General features: G+C 45.4%; 1 protein-coding gene across 1 annotated transcript; it reads left to right on the forward strand.

The window, feature by feature from the left end:
* The first annotated feature begins 1531 nt into the window (after nucleotides 1-1531).
* Nucleotides 1532-9199, forward strand: ZNF134 (zinc finger protein 134). Its single transcript, NM_001280353.1, is given in 3 exon segments — nucleotides 1532-1779; nucleotides 6687-6783; nucleotides 7436-9199. Coding segments are annotated over 2 exon segments (1284 nt in total). The 5' UTR covers nucleotides 1532-1779; nucleotides 6687-6743; the 3' UTR covers nucleotides 8680-9199.
* The last annotated feature ends 6068 nt before the right edge of the window (nucleotides 9200-15267 follow it).

Consider the following 15267-nt stretch of genomic DNA (forward strand, 5'->3'; position numbering starts at 1 on the left):
GCTGCTTGTAGTCATAGTTCTAACACAGCTGTGTGCTCAGCTTCATTTGCTCACTTCTCAGAATTCAATGTCTCCTGCTCAAATTTTGCTGTCATCTTAACCGTTTTCACTTATCACAGATATGTTTCTCCAGGTCCATTTCGTCATGTATCTGTGAATAACTACAGAATTATTAACTTTGAGTAATTTGGCCGGGTGCGGGGGCTCTCCTGTAATCCCAGCACTTTGGGAGGCTGAGGCGGGCAGATCACGAGGTCAGGAGATCGAGACCATCCTGGCTAACACGGTGAAACCCCATCTCTACTAAAAATACAAAAAGTTAGCCGGGCATGGTGGCAGGCGCCTGTAATCCCAGCTACTCCGGAGGCTGAGGCAGGAGAATGGCATGAACCCGGGAGGCAGAGCCTGCAGTGAGCTATGATCGCACCACTGCACTCCAGCCTGGGCGACTGAGCGAGACTCCGTCTCAAAAAAAAACTACAAAACAACTTTTGAGTTATTTAAACAATTCACAAATGTTTTTGTCTTTCTTTCCCCATACACTCGCCCTTCTTTCTTTTTTAAAACCATAAATAAATCTCAATTCTCAATTCAGACACTGTCGGTGTAATTGCAGGTGAAATGAGAATCACCTCCCAGCCAAGAAATGTGATCCCAATTTTCCAAATCTTTATTTCTGGGTTCAGACACCACATTTTCAGCCCCTGTCTTGGCATATAAAAGCATTTATAATGGTTCTTCTTTTCAGATAAGAAACATCACCAAAAGGAAATAGATATATCTCAACTTTTGGGCTAGGAACTCTCATTTGGATAAAAGAATATTTCTCCTTTGGTTGACATTAGTGACCTACAGGCAGGAAAGGTGCCTTCCTTGACCACCTTCTCTCGCCTGTCTTCCTCCTTATGGTTCTCTCAGGTATTTTTTTTTCTGAGGAAACCAGAGGAAGAGCTCTATATTAGTCCACTTGCCTCAGGGAGCTCCAGCATCCCTCCATAGCAACTGTCTGGAGACCATTCTTCCACTCCATGGCCCTGCCTGGGGACAATTCTCTGTTAACTCTGACCCAACTGAGGCTCACAAAACTGACTCAAAGCTTCCCTCTACAGTACCCATATTTTTTAAATGAAGGAAATTTGACTGAACTATGAGTGGACTCAGAGTGACATTGGATGTTGTGTGTCCATTTGGTGGTGTGGCTTCAGGGAACATCTGTAAGAATATATCCCAATATTTCGGGGATCCCTGCAGACCTCACTACACAGGACCTGGTTGAGGGTCCTTTAAAAGGAGCGAAGCCACGCCCTGACCTCAGAGTCTCAGGGCATAATTTCTCAGCGCCCCTCGCAGTACCATTTGGCCTTTGCCCAGCGTGCAGGGGAGTTAGCCGTCACCACGGCCAAGTGCACATGAGAACTGCATTGCCCAGAAACCTGTGCGTCGCCCGGCGGCGGCACTCTTAGGGGCGTCTCCCTGCGGACGGAAGCTCTCTGGGCGGGACTTCCGGTATCTTCCTCGCGGTGGACATCTTGTCGGCTCTTAGGTGGAACCATCGGAGCAGAAGCTCGGGGTTGCTGGGCGGTTCCGAGGTGACGGAAGCGGGAGGGTGCGGGAGAAGTCGCTGTTCGCTCTGCGGAGTGGCTCGCCAGCGAAGACCCCGCCTGCGCCCCCGGGGACGGACGACCGCGGTGCCAGGGTCCCGCGACCTGGGACCCCCTCGCGGCTCCGTGTGGTCTACGAACTGTGATGGCGGCGGCCGCGGTGATGGGCCCGGCGCAGGTGGGTGCTGCCTTTCCCGGACTTTCGCCCGCCCCAAATCCTGAAGTTCCAAATGAGGAGCGCCTGTCTGAGTCCCTGCAGCGCAGGCCCCAGTGTCCAAGGCAGCGGGGCGCTGGTGGGTGGGGGCGAGTGTGACTGGCAGAGGGGCAGCCTGAGCATAGGTTTGGAGCTGGACTGAGCCCGTAGCAGTCGGGAGCGTGTGTGAACCGTAGTCAGGCCTGCAATGTCGAGGGGAGAAGTTGCTCCTTCATTGCGATGACTATAGGAGCCATGGCGGGTTTTGAATGGTGGAGGGAAGGGATCCGAAAAAGGATTTTTAAAGTATTCCAATGTTTGCTGAGGAGGAAACCGACTACAGTGAGGTAGAAACGATGAGGATGGAGGCAAGGAGACCTTTGAGGAGGTCCCTGCAACAAACTCCGGAAGTGTTGCGGTGGTGGCTGGGCCAGAGCAGTGGCAGGAGGGGTTGGGTGGGGAAGTCATGAGATTCTGGGTAGATTTTTAAAGATGGAACCAATGGGGTTTCCTGCTGCATCAGATGTGGTCGTGAGTGAATGTAGGGAGGAAAGGGCTATCCAGGGTTTTTTTGGCCTGTTTTCCTTCCTGAACATGTGAAAGAATGGAAATTGGTAAGTCACAGCAGGGAGCACGTTTCAGGGGCATCAGGAATTGGGTTTTGGACTTGGTGAATCTAAGGTGTTCTGCACTGGAGGTTCACATGGGTAGCCGAACATGCAGGTCTGGGGTTCTAGAGAGGGAGTTGTGCTAGAGACTTCAATGGGTGAGGCATAAAGTCAAAGCCTGTAGTAGATCAGATTTAGAGGGTGGAATTTCAAGGAAGTTATTTTGTGTGGCCTCTGAAGTGAGAGGTGGGTTTAGGGTGGAAGGCCAGGGATGAAGGGGTGGACACTTAAGATTCCTTCCAGAAAGGAGGGGTCCTGGCATGTGAAAGCATTCTAGATGGTGTTGTTGGAAGTCAATGCTTGGTGCTGCAAAGTGAAACCAGCACTCAGGCAAAAGTTTTCTCAGCAAGGCAATTTACTTCTGTGCAAGTGTGCTGCCTGTGTTAATCACGATCCCAAGAGCACACTGAACAAAGGAGGGAAGGGGTTTTTATCTCTAACCCATAGTCCCTACCTTCCTCTGTGTCACTCCCCCATGGGCTGGGGTCGGACCGCTTAATCTAAGCTGAGCCAATTGGGTATTTGTGAGTATTTTCCAAATAAGGAAGAGGGAAGGGGAAGGTGAGTTACAGTGGTGGGACATGTGAGTTGTGTAGGACGTGTGGTTTTGGCGGGGGCAATGGGTGCAAAGTGAGTAAGGGAACAGATGTGAATTATTGATTAGTGCTTACAGGAAGGTTGTTTGTAGTAACTAGGGGCAAGGAGGCATGGAGAACAAGAAAGATTTGAGAACAAAGAACAAGGAAGTTAACAGGCTAAACCTTTGAAGAGGAATTTTATTATATCTTATAGTGTCAGCAAGAGGAGAGGGCTGTAGAGCATAAGTAGCCTGGCCTGCACTGGAGACCAAGGTGAGGGATGCAGTAGGTTTGCCACCCTACAGGCTCAGCATGCCTTCATGGGCGCTGCCTGTGGAGCAGTCCCATCCCCAACCAGTGCATTGGTGCCTCAGTTACCCAAACCCTCAGGTAAGCAGAATTGATGAACATCTCTAATGAAGGATCACTGCAGCTCCCCTTCAGAGGAATATGTATCAGGTAGGCTGGTTTAGTGCAAGGGCTAGTGTACACCTTGCAAGTACGCAGAAGGAACTAAAAAATGTATGTACAAAGTAAGGGAAATTTATACTAGCACTTAATGATTGGTCAAAATATTAAGTTGCCTTGAAGTATTTTATTACAATGGAAAAATCTTAACCAAATTTTCTTAAAAGCTTTAAAGCAGGCAAAACAAACCTAATTTTTCAAAAACTCATCAGTTCATTTGCATGGATAGTAGTAGCTGTTTCAAAGGCACTTGAGATGTACAGACAAGCCTGATACAAACAGTAGCCCTATGAGGTGGGTGCCGTTATTATCCCCACTTTTAAGATGAGGACACTCAGACGCTGGTCTTTATGTTCACACAGCTGGTGGGAGCCAGCACTGAGCTCTGAGTATCTGAAATAAGAGAGGTAACCCAAAATCATTCCTGCCAAAGGGCAGGGTAGGCAGGGCTTAGGGAAACAGTTCAGTCGATGAGATCCCACTGTGGGAACCTGCCACTCCCAGCTTCCCTCCTCTTGTGAGGTTGCCATGGTGGCAGAAACTTATGATTCCTACCTAGATGAGAGTAGATTGTCTCAGGCCCTCACTTAGCCCAACACACCCCCATTATCTCAGCAACTCAGTGTGGAGAATGATAGTGTTCTGGGACTCTTCAGTGTCCCTTCTGCCTACCGTTTTTGGAGGTCCTGCAGTCACCCAAAGCTCTGTGTTGTAAATTCTGTTTTGGAATTATGTGGAAGGGTTTCCATTTCTGGCAAGCAATGGGATGAAATGTGGAACATTATCTCAGGCATAGGAACCAGCATGTGCAAATACTTAACTTAAGGCTAAACTAGGAGTGTTCGGGGAACCTCAGGCCTCCATTATGTCTGGTGGGATCAGACAGCAGGGACAGGATTCAGCCCAGAAATGGCAGCCTGAGGATCTGGGTTTGTATGCTGAGAGAATTGGGAGCCACTGCAGGTTTGGAGCTAGGAGGGAGTGATCTGACTTTGGTCTTAACCAACTTTCTCTGTACAGTGAAAAAAGACTGTGGGAGTGAGGATGAAGGAAGGAATACCACTGAGGAGCTTAATGCAACAGTTCAGGTTGGACCAGAGTGGTCGCTGTAGAGGTGGGAGATGTGGATGGATTCTGAATCATTTTTCTTAAAGTGGGACCAACCAGATTTTCTGATGTGGAAGATGAGAAAGAAAAGGCAAGGGGTGAAGGAAGACCCTGGATTTTTTAGTCTGAGAAGATATAAAGATGCCATCAACTGAAGTGACAAAGTTGGTGGTAGGAGTACCTTTCAGAGGTAATATCAGGAGTGCAGTTTGGCTATGTGGAATCTACCATGTTCCAAAGACACTTGAGTGGAGGTGTCAAGTAGACAGCTGGACACAGAGATCTGAAGTTCAGAGAAGGGATTCAGGTTGGAGCTATCCACAGGGTGGCAGCCAGCATGTGGATCAGGATGGAGCTTTGCTTCCAATTTAGAGAGAGAATCTTTAGGTCATGGTGACAGTGCCATCAGCACACTGTAAGGGCAGACACAGCAGGGTAGAGGTAGGGGCCATCTTAGAGTCTAGAAGAGGGAGGGAAATGTCCTTGGGAGGAAGGGGAATAATAGGGTCAGGCAGGTGGCAAAGCGTTCCAGGCAGAGAGTGGATGTGAGGTGAAGTACTGTCGTAATAGAAGTGAGGTGGCAGTGAGGCCAGAGCCAGTGCTTATTCAGCTCTTTATGTGCTCCTCAGGCTTCCATGGTGACCTTTGGTGGGACCTGTGGAGTTTCAGTCAAGCTAGTGAATTAGCCCAGGGACAGATTGGGTCAGTAGGCAGAATCCCTGTGCTTGGGGTAGGTGCCCAGTGAGTGTGGGTTTTGAATGAGTTAAATGTTGAGAAGCCTGTGACTGACCTCAGTAGTACAACAACAAAGCAGAAAAGGGCTGAGTTTATCTGGGATCTGCACATGGTTCTGGATTGCTGAATTGACCCATGAAATAGAGCCAGGAGGGGAAGATTTAATAGGTGGATTCAGGGCAACCCATGGCAGTGTGGCCATTGATCAGGACCAGATGTAATCCTGGATGCATTATCCAAGCATTCTCTGGATGCTGTGTGCAGATTTGCATGTGGGGAAGCCATGGAGGTACCAGTGTTGTGGGTGTCCATAGAGGTAAAGAAGGTATAGCCAAAAGGGTGATGTGCACATGGAGATGGAGTGTGAATTCATGAGCCCAGAGCTTTGGTATGGAGGGTTTCTGAAAGAATGCTGAGCTCAGGTTTGTGTATGAGGAATAATCTGTTGATCCCCAGGGAGCTGGCTGATAGGAGAAGGGTTGGGTCCTACTTACCAGGCCCATGGTGTTTTATCTGTCCACTTGCCTGTTCTGAGCTGGACAAAATGATTAATGGAATATGAGTCGAGAACAGGCACCAATCACACCAGGGCCTGTTATCTCATTTGAGTTAGATGTGACAAGGAGTCCTGGAGAGAGAGGCTGTCCTTAAGCTCAGTTGTCCACCTCACACGGGGCTATGTGACCTTCAAGGATTTATTTGTTTACTTCTCTTAGGAGGAATGGGAGCTGCTGGATGAGGCTCAGAGACTCTTCTATTATGAAATAATGGCTTCTGTGCTTTGCATTTATAGTCTCCCGGGGTAAGGCCCCAGTATCCCATTTTTCTGGGCTGGGTCCTACTCTTCCTTTTTGCCCTAGGGGTTGCTCTTTCCTTTCCATAGCTAGAGCATGGGTACTGCTCTCTTCTCTGATTCCCTCACATAGGTCCCCTGGGTGCCTAGGCTCAGCTAGATGCATTGCCCCCTCTCTTCCCTGTGTTCCTCAACTCCTGCTGCCCTGAAGCCTTGCCAGGAAGGGTTTGGAGATCAGGGGTCCTAAGGTGACCCAGTGAATTCTGCTTGGCCTCTCCCTGGCCAGGTGACTATCCACACTCATGACACCTCTGGACTCCAGGCTCCACCCGCTTCCTCTAATTGTAATTTCCTTGAGTCTGCCTGTGTCCTCAATTTCAGTCATCATGGTCACCACTTGTGGGCCCACTGCACTGTTCCTGCAGGACAATTTTCTGAGGTTCATTTTGTAGCATTTGTTTTCTTGCAATTTTGCATGGGTGGGCTACTCTGGCTAGTGCTCTCAGCCTGTTTCACCTTTCCCCTATGCTTTGTATCTTCCAGATCCTCTGTGGTTGTTGAATTGTAACAAGAGAGAGAACTCTGGCTACCTGAGAGGGCATGACTCTAGTCACAGCAGGAGGGGCTTGGACAGGCCCTGGTGAGTGGGAGCTGAGGGACGCCATAACCTCAGGGCTGGGTTCCTGTAGTTCCGGAAACCTATGTTGTGCCCATCACAAGTGCCAAGGCCAGAGGCCCTAACTTATTTCTACCTTTTTATCCCCATTCTGTACACTTTTGTAATTTCTAATCTGACTTCTGACTCAGGGCTGTCTTCTCCCATTCTCTACCAGAGGGGCTCTAGAAGAGCAATAGCTCTCTCTGCAATGCTTTCCAATATTGTACTACACTTACACTATTGTGTCATAAGATGTGTGCATATCTGTAAATAGTCCCTGAACACGTTACTTATTTTTAATCACATTTTCCTGGGCCTGTACTCACATTTCTGCATAGGAGTCACCTGTCACCCACAGTCAGCCAAGGTCCTGCTAAAAGTCATTGCAGAGGATTAAGTTGGAGACCTTGTACTACACCCCATCCTCGTGTCTTTGTTTCTTGTGAGGCCATCTCCATTCTGTGACTCTTAGATTCCAGTACTGTACAGCAGCCCTTTTTTCAACCTGATCCTAGCTCTATTCCACCAGGAAACCTAGGTACTCAGTCCTGGGTACAGCAGACACATATTTGTGATGTAGTTGCCCCACCCACCAAAGTCAGCATGTACATCAATAGTATTTTTCTGCCTTCAGGTTGTTGGCATGAAGTGAAGGATGAAGAGTCATCTTCTGAACAGAGCATTTCTATAGCAGTGTCACATGTTAATACTTCCAAGGCAGGTTTGCCCGCACAGACGGCTCTCCCTTGTGACATATGTGGCCCCATCTTGAAAGATATTTTGCATCTGGATGAACACCAGGGTACACACCATGGACTGAAACTTCACACATGTGGGGCATGTGGGAGACAATTCTGGTTCAGTGCAAACCTTCATCAGTACCAGAAGTGTTACAGTATAGAGCAACCCTTAAGAAGGGATAAAAGTGAGGCCTCAATTGTGAAGAACTGCACAGTTAGCAAAGAACCTCATCCGTCAGAGAAGCCCTTTACGTGTAAGGAGGAGCAGAAAAACTTCCAGGCTACTTTGGGTGGCTGCCAACAAAAGGCCATCCACAGTAAAAGGAAGACACACAGGAGCACTGAGAATGGGGATGCATTTCATGGTGAACAAATGCATTACAAGTGCAGTGAATGTGGGAAAGCTTTCAGCCGCAAAGACACACTTGTCCAGCACCAGAGAATTCATAGTGGAGAGAAGCCTTATGAGTGCAGCAAATGTGGGAAAGCCTTCAGCCGCAAAGCTACACTTGTTCAGCATCAGAGAATCCATACTGGAGAAAGGCCTTTTGAATGCAGCGAATGTGGAAAAACCTTCAGTCGAAAAGACAACCTTACTCAGCACAAGAGAATCCACACTGGAGAAATGCCTTATAAGTGCAATGAATGTGGGAAATATTTTAGCCATCACTCCAATCTAATTGTACACCAGAGAGTTCACAATGGAGCAAGGCCTTATAAGTGCAGTGATTGTGGGAAAGTCTTCAGACACAAATCTACACTTGTTCAGCATGAGAGTATTCACACTGGAGAAAATCCTTATGATTGCAGTGATTGTGGGAAATCCTTTGGCCACAAATACACCCTCATTAAACATCAGCGAATTCACACTGAGTCAAAGCCGTTTGAGTGCATTGAATGCGGGAAGTTCTTTAGTCGAAGTTCTGACTATATTGCACACCAGAGGGTTCACACTGGTGAAAGGCCTTTTGTGTGTAGTAAATGTGGGAAAGACTTTATCAGAACCTCCCACCTTGTTCGACACCAAAGAGTTCACACTGGAGAAAGGCCATATGAGTGCAGTGAATGTGGGAAGGCCTACAGCTTAAGCTCCCACCTCAATCGGCACCAGAAAGTTCACACTGCAGGCAGGCTTTAGGAGTGCTTTGAATACAACAGGACTCATCAATCAGATGTTGAATTTCATGTATCTGAACATTGACACAAAGGAGATACCTTATGGTGCCAGGTACGTAGGAACCTTCTAGGGATATGTTGCACTTTCTGACTTGCTCAGGTTTTTTGCCAGAGTTATGTCACTGTCAATCCATGTGGCCGAAACCATCTTAACTCTGCCAGCTAAGAAACTCCAGCATTGGGGAAGGCAGGGTTTTGTATTCTCCAGTCCGTGGAGAAAATCATGAAATGCCTGAGTTCATTGGGGGTCCTCATTCCCTTCTGTATGACAGGTATAGGTATGGATATGACCCATTTTTAGCCAAGAGGGTCTGAGCTGTATCTGCTGGTGGCTTATACAAAAAGTTTACTTTCTTCATGGATATTCTTGGTCTCACATACTTGTAATCAAGTTTTTCCAGCCTCCAAGTCACCTGGTCTGGGAAAGTACTTGCCTCATGTTGCTCTGGTTTGTGATAATAAAGGTTTTACAGTTTAAGCCACATTTAATCTTGGGGCTTCTTCTTATGGTCTGGGGTGGATTGAAAACAGGCTCTGCCAAACTGAAGACAGCCTTTGTGCGGTGCCTCCAACTTTGCCTCAAATGGGACAGTGGGTTGAGGGAGAATAGTTCTTAGTCCAGTTTTGATGTTAACTTCCATAGCTGACAAAGCTTGTTAAGTAAGAATTAAGATCTTGTGTAGACCTGATTTGTCTGGATTTTAGAGTTATTTGAGAGCCCATATTTCACCTTGAGGAGGGTGCTGCTGCTGTGGCAGCCTGCAGTGTTTTGAAACAGCATGGATTGGGTGTCTTGTTTGCAGCATGTGTCCCATGTTCCCCAACACTGTTGAGGGAAAGCTGTTCCTCAGGACCTGCTGAGTGGCCATATTCCCTGAAGGCCTGAATCTGTTTCACAGGCCACTGTTGGTAAGATTTAAAGCATCCAATAGGGAAACAAAATTGATAAATATTGAGCGTGAGTAATTGGGATTGGGGAGATTGTGGCAAACTAGAGGGGAAGTGCCCATTGTAAAAACACATCCACAGACAGTCCAGGCACTAAGGCTGAATGGGATCAGGGTATCCAGAAATCTCAGGATCTCCAGGGCCATGTTACTGTTAGGTCAAGGTCACTGGTGCAGCAACGAATGTAGTTTTCCTAGATTCCTCTCCCTCCCTGGGCTCTTTACCTAATGTCTTTGCTGCACAGGTGGTAACCCTGGGAGTAAAGAGGTGTGGTCCAAGGAAGTAGCTTTTGTGACCAGCTGGAGTTTCTGGTGACTCTGTTGGCAATGGTCCTCCTCATTGTTTGCCAGTTTTTCTTACTACTGAGGAAGAGATTGTCTTCCCAAGATATTTGGAGCGATAAGAGTCACCATAGTGAGGTAGAGTCACTCTTAGTGATGTCCAGTTGTCCAGTTTCCAATAGAAGTGGGAGATCCAGATTTTTAAATGGGATAACTTTTTATAGGTTCACTGAGGTGTAATCAACATGCAATATATTGCACATATTTAACGTGTACGAGTAAGTCTTGATACACACACACACACACACACACACACACTTGAAACTATCACCCTATCAGTGGTATTGGACATATCTGTTACCCCCAAAGTTAACCTGAGGCCCTTAACCTTTCTCTCAGTGCTCGCCTTCCCCCAGAATCCCTAGGCAACCATTGAGTAGTTTTCACTGTAGGTAAATTTGTCTTTTCTAGAATTTTATGTAAGTCTGTCTATAAAGTGTTAATTTTGCATGCTGTCTTTCATGCAACATAATTTGAAATTTGTCCATGGTATGTATGAACAGTCCATTTTAAAATTACTGAGTCATATTCTGTATGGATATACCACAGTTTATCCATTTATCTTAATTGATGTCTGTACTCCACCCCCATTTTTAAATATTAAAAAGCTGCTGCAAATATTGATGCATGAGTCTTTATGTGGACACTTAGCTGAGAACATTTTTAAGCAGAGGTTTTGAAGGTGTGACCATATATCTTACTAATTATAGTAAAATATATTGGAAAAGAGATACATATAGGGAAGAACTGCGAAACAGAAAAGACCTAAGATTTGATGATTTGGGAAATTCTCAGCCCATCTTAATTGGAAAAAAACAAACAAACCATTGAAATTAAGAGATTCATTGTTAGGAAAGATAGATGTTTTAGAGAGAGCGATGTTTTAGAGAGATAGCCAAGGATGTTTGCTGATACCGGGATCAAAACATACATCAGAACACTGTCACACAAAAAGCTCTTTGAAGAGATTAAATGTGACTTGTAGATCCCCTCAATACAAACAATTTATAAGAAGTTTAAACTATCACTCATCTCAGCAAAAGCCAAAAATATAGATAGGGGATTCCCTAGGAGGAATAATCTGCATAAACCTCTTTTCTAATGTTGTGAATTTCAGTGATGTACAGGAGACTCACAAAATTCTTGAAAATTTTATACCAGTGGAAATGCTCACCTTGGGTCTAAAGGGACCTTGACAGTATGAAGTTAAAGGGTGTAATATTCTATACATGGGACTGGCTGCGGAAACAGGTGCAAGCCCTTGCTACCTTTCATGAGAAAGGAAGGATGACTCAGAGCAGAGGAGAGTCCAGTGGGCAGAGTCCTGAACCATGTGATATTCCCATGTCTTGACTCCCAGTGGCATTTGCCAAACTAGATTTCAGATTTTCTTGGGATTGGTGGTTCCATTTTGTTTGTTTTCCCCCCTTCCATTTCCTCCCCTTTTGAAACAATGCATATACATATAACTATTATCCTAGGTCTCTCCCAACCTTTTGTTTGGGAGCAGATAACTAGTTTTCTAGTTTTACAGATCCAAATGAGACAGGAATAGCACTGGGTGGTCGCAGGAGGATGGAAAATCTCAACACCCTGGTTTTGGTGCAGCTGAAAAAAAAAAAAAAGAAAAACCCAAACAACAGCTGAAACGGGAACTAGGCAAAGAAACCGTGGGATAACAGAAAACCCAAAACAAAAGAGAAAACTGCCAGAACCCCAGTCAGGGTGACATGTCTGTGACTCTTCCAGGCAAACCCAAATAAGGGAGGAGGGGTGGTAATCAGGGGTCCCTGAAATCCCCTCCTTTCCCAGAATACCTAATGATTACCCCTATTAAAGGAACACCCATACAATTAGAAACCCAAACTTTGTTTTGCATGACTTGCTCTCAGGGGCACTCCCACACTTCTCTCTTGTGTGTACTTTTGCTTCACAATAAAAGCTGCTTGCCTTTGCTTCATTGTGACTCGTCACTGAATTCTTTCAATGGTGTTAAGAACCTGGATGCTGCTGGGGCTGGGGTCTCACCAACAATGTCCAGAGACCCCCCCTGAACCCCCCAGCAACACAGAGAAGAATTGTGCCCCAAGATGGGATTATACCTAGAGCCTCATCCATATTGGACTTAGACAATTTAGATGAAATTGGAGACTTTAGCTCAGTGTGGAGGCGCACACCTGTAGTCCCAGCTGCTCAGGAGGCTAAGGCAGGAGAATCGCTTGGACCCAGGAGACAGAGGTGGCAGTGAGCCAAGATTGCGCCACTGCACTCTAGCCTGGGCAATAAAGCGAGACTGTCTCAAAAAAAATAATAAAATGGTAAAAGGCATCAAATTTTTGAGGGGAAATACCTATTGGTGAACTGAAAACTCGACAACAGTTCTGGTGTGTGGGATAACATGTTAATAGCCTTGATCATTTTGAATTTCATAATCATAAATGGGATTTTGTTTTTGAGATGGGGTTTCACTCTTGTTGCCCAGGCTGGAGTGCCATGGCACTATCTCAGCTCACTGCAACCTCTGCCTCCCAGGTTCAAGCGATTCTTCTGCCTCAGCCTCCCGAGTAGCTGGGATTACAGGCATGCACCACCACGCCTGGCTCATTTTGTATTTTTAGTAGAGACAGGGTTTCTCTATGTTGGTCAGGCTGGTCTTGAACTTCTGACCTCAGGTGATCCGGCTGCCTTGACCTCCCAAAGTGCCGGGATTACAGGCATGAGCCACTGTGCCTGGCCTTTTGGGATTGGTTTAAAGAGCTGTGGAAGACAATTGAGCAATTACCACAGAGATTAGCAATGGAGTTCCTAGTATATTTGAAAATGAATAAAATTGTTCCTGGGAAAATTAACAATAGTGATCTCAGTCTAAATTACAGAGTAAGCGATTCAGAGAGGATAATATGCCACATATGCATAGATTTGTTTAAAACAGTAAATTATATAGCACTGTAAAAATGGAAAAAAATACTATTAGAACAACAAACAATTAGGTTGATGAAGCACAATAAGAGACTAATGAAAAGGAAAGAAATGAAATTACTTAATATCAAAATGTATGAAATAAATTTAAGCCATATACAAGCATGCCAAATTAACTTGTGAGATTAACAAAGATTGTATTAATTGGGGAAAAAGACTAGGAGTCTGCAAATCCTAAGATTAGGCTTAACACTAAGCCTCTTACAAACTTCAAGTTTTCAAAAAGGCTCAAGGTTTTCTGGTACAGAGGTACTATCGGAGCACAGTTCAGATTTAACTTAACATTACGTTATTTAGGCCAGGCACGGTGGCTCATGCCTGTAATCTCAGCACTTTGGGAGGCTGAGGCGGGCAGATCACGAGGTCAGGAGATGGAGACCATCATGGCTACCACAGTGAAACCCCATATCTACTAAAAATACAAAAAATTAGCCGGGTGTGGTGGCAGGCGCCTGTAGTCCCAGCTACCCGGGAGGCTGAGGCAGGAGAATGGCATGAACCCGGGAGGCGGAGCTTGCGGTGAGCCGAGATCACACCACTGCACTCCAGCCTGGGTGACAGAGCAAGACTCCACCTCAAAAAAAAAAAAAAGAAAAGAAAAGAAAGAAAATTACAGTCTTTAGGAAATTAGATATTCATCAGAGAGTGTATGTGACCAGAATAAGCCATCTTACGACGTCTAGATGACACACTACTTACGCTGATTCAAAATTACCTGAGCTACTTCAACATAGGACATAGCAAAACACTGATAATTACATTACTATATACTTATAAAAGATGCTTGTGGCTGGGTGCAGTGGCTCACACCTATAATCCCAGCCCTTCGGAAGGCCAAGGCAGGCGGATCATCTGAGGACAGGAGTTCCAGACCAGCCTGGCCAACATGGTGAAACCCCATCTCTACTAAAAATACTAACATTAGGCAGGAGAATTGCTTGAATCCGGGAGGCAGAGGTTGCAGTGAGCAGAGATTGCGCCATTACTCCAGTCTGGGCGGCGAGAGCAAAACTCCGTCAAAAAAACAAAAACAAAAAAAACAAAAAAACCATGCTTTCAAATCTGCCTAACAATTATAGCTTCAGAGTCCTTGTATTCAGGATTATCTATTTGTAACTTACTACTTTTTACAAATATTTTTCTTACACTAAATTAGAAAGAATGTTTGGTCTTGTAGGTGTCTGAGAATCTTTAGTAAAATACCCCTACAGATTCTATTTTGGAATCATGGTTTTAAAAAAAGCAAAAGTGTGTATTTCCAATTAATTGCTGCAGAGATGCCAAATGTCCACTCAGTAGTTGTGAGTAAAACAAATTGTCTTATTGCTCTTCACTTCACAGGCAAATAAACTCTTCGAGTGATTGTGTGAAGTTCAGAGTATTTGGTCAGGGATGAAATGGAGGCTAATCCAGACAGGTTATAAGAGAAAATATGGAATAGAGATTCTAGGGGCACTAAAGCAAATGCATGAGGTGGTCTATGCTTCTGAGTCCCTCATAGTATGTTCCTTCTGAGTATTTGTATTCTAAACCTCAAAATTACAATTTTTTGTATAACATTTCTTACTGCATTCTCCAAGATATAATCTACTTTTTGAAGAATATGACATTTATGTAGAAATAGTGGTTACTTACCAAACTGGTATTTGCTACTAGGAAAGTAGCATCAGTTTTTGGCATGGGCATCTGAACTCTGAGAATAAGGTTTGGGATTCCATGACCTCATCTCCTTGCTGGGAAGTGATGGTCATTTTATTCTTCCACCTGTAATTGCAGTGACAGTGTCTCCAAGAGGATTGGAGATGATCTCTGAAAAAAATTTTTGAAGTTAGAAAATTGTAGAAAGTTATTAACATTAATTACTGGAGTTATCCATTTAGAATGACATCATACCTAAAAGAGAAAATTATCTGTGAAATGGGAACAAATAAAGGTAAATAGAGGAAACAGTTCTAAGACACGGGACATGTAAGTTGAACCCTTGGTTATGCTGGAATCTTGGCTCCTATGAAATTCTTTTTTTTTTTGAGATGTCTTGCTCTGTTGCCCAGGCTGGAGTGCAATGGCGCGATCTCGGCTCACTGCAACCTCCGCCTCCCAGGTTCAAACAATTCTTCAGCCTCAGCCTCTCAAGTAGCTGGGATTACAGGCGCCCACCACTGCGCCTGACTAATTTTTGTATTTTTAGTGGCGATGGGGTTTTGCTATGTTGGCCAGGCTGGTTTTGAACTCCTGACCTCAGTTGATCCGCCCGCCTCGGCCTCCCAAAGTGCTGGGATTAC

The sequence above is a fragment of the Pan troglodytes genome, chromosome 20 (genome assembly GCF_028858775.2).
Source record: "Pan troglodytes isolate AG18354 chromosome 20, NHGRI_mPanTro3-v2.0_pri, whole genome shotgun sequence".
Taxonomy (NCBI): Eukaryota; Metazoa; Chordata; class Mammalia; order Primates; family Hominidae; genus Pan; species Pan troglodytes.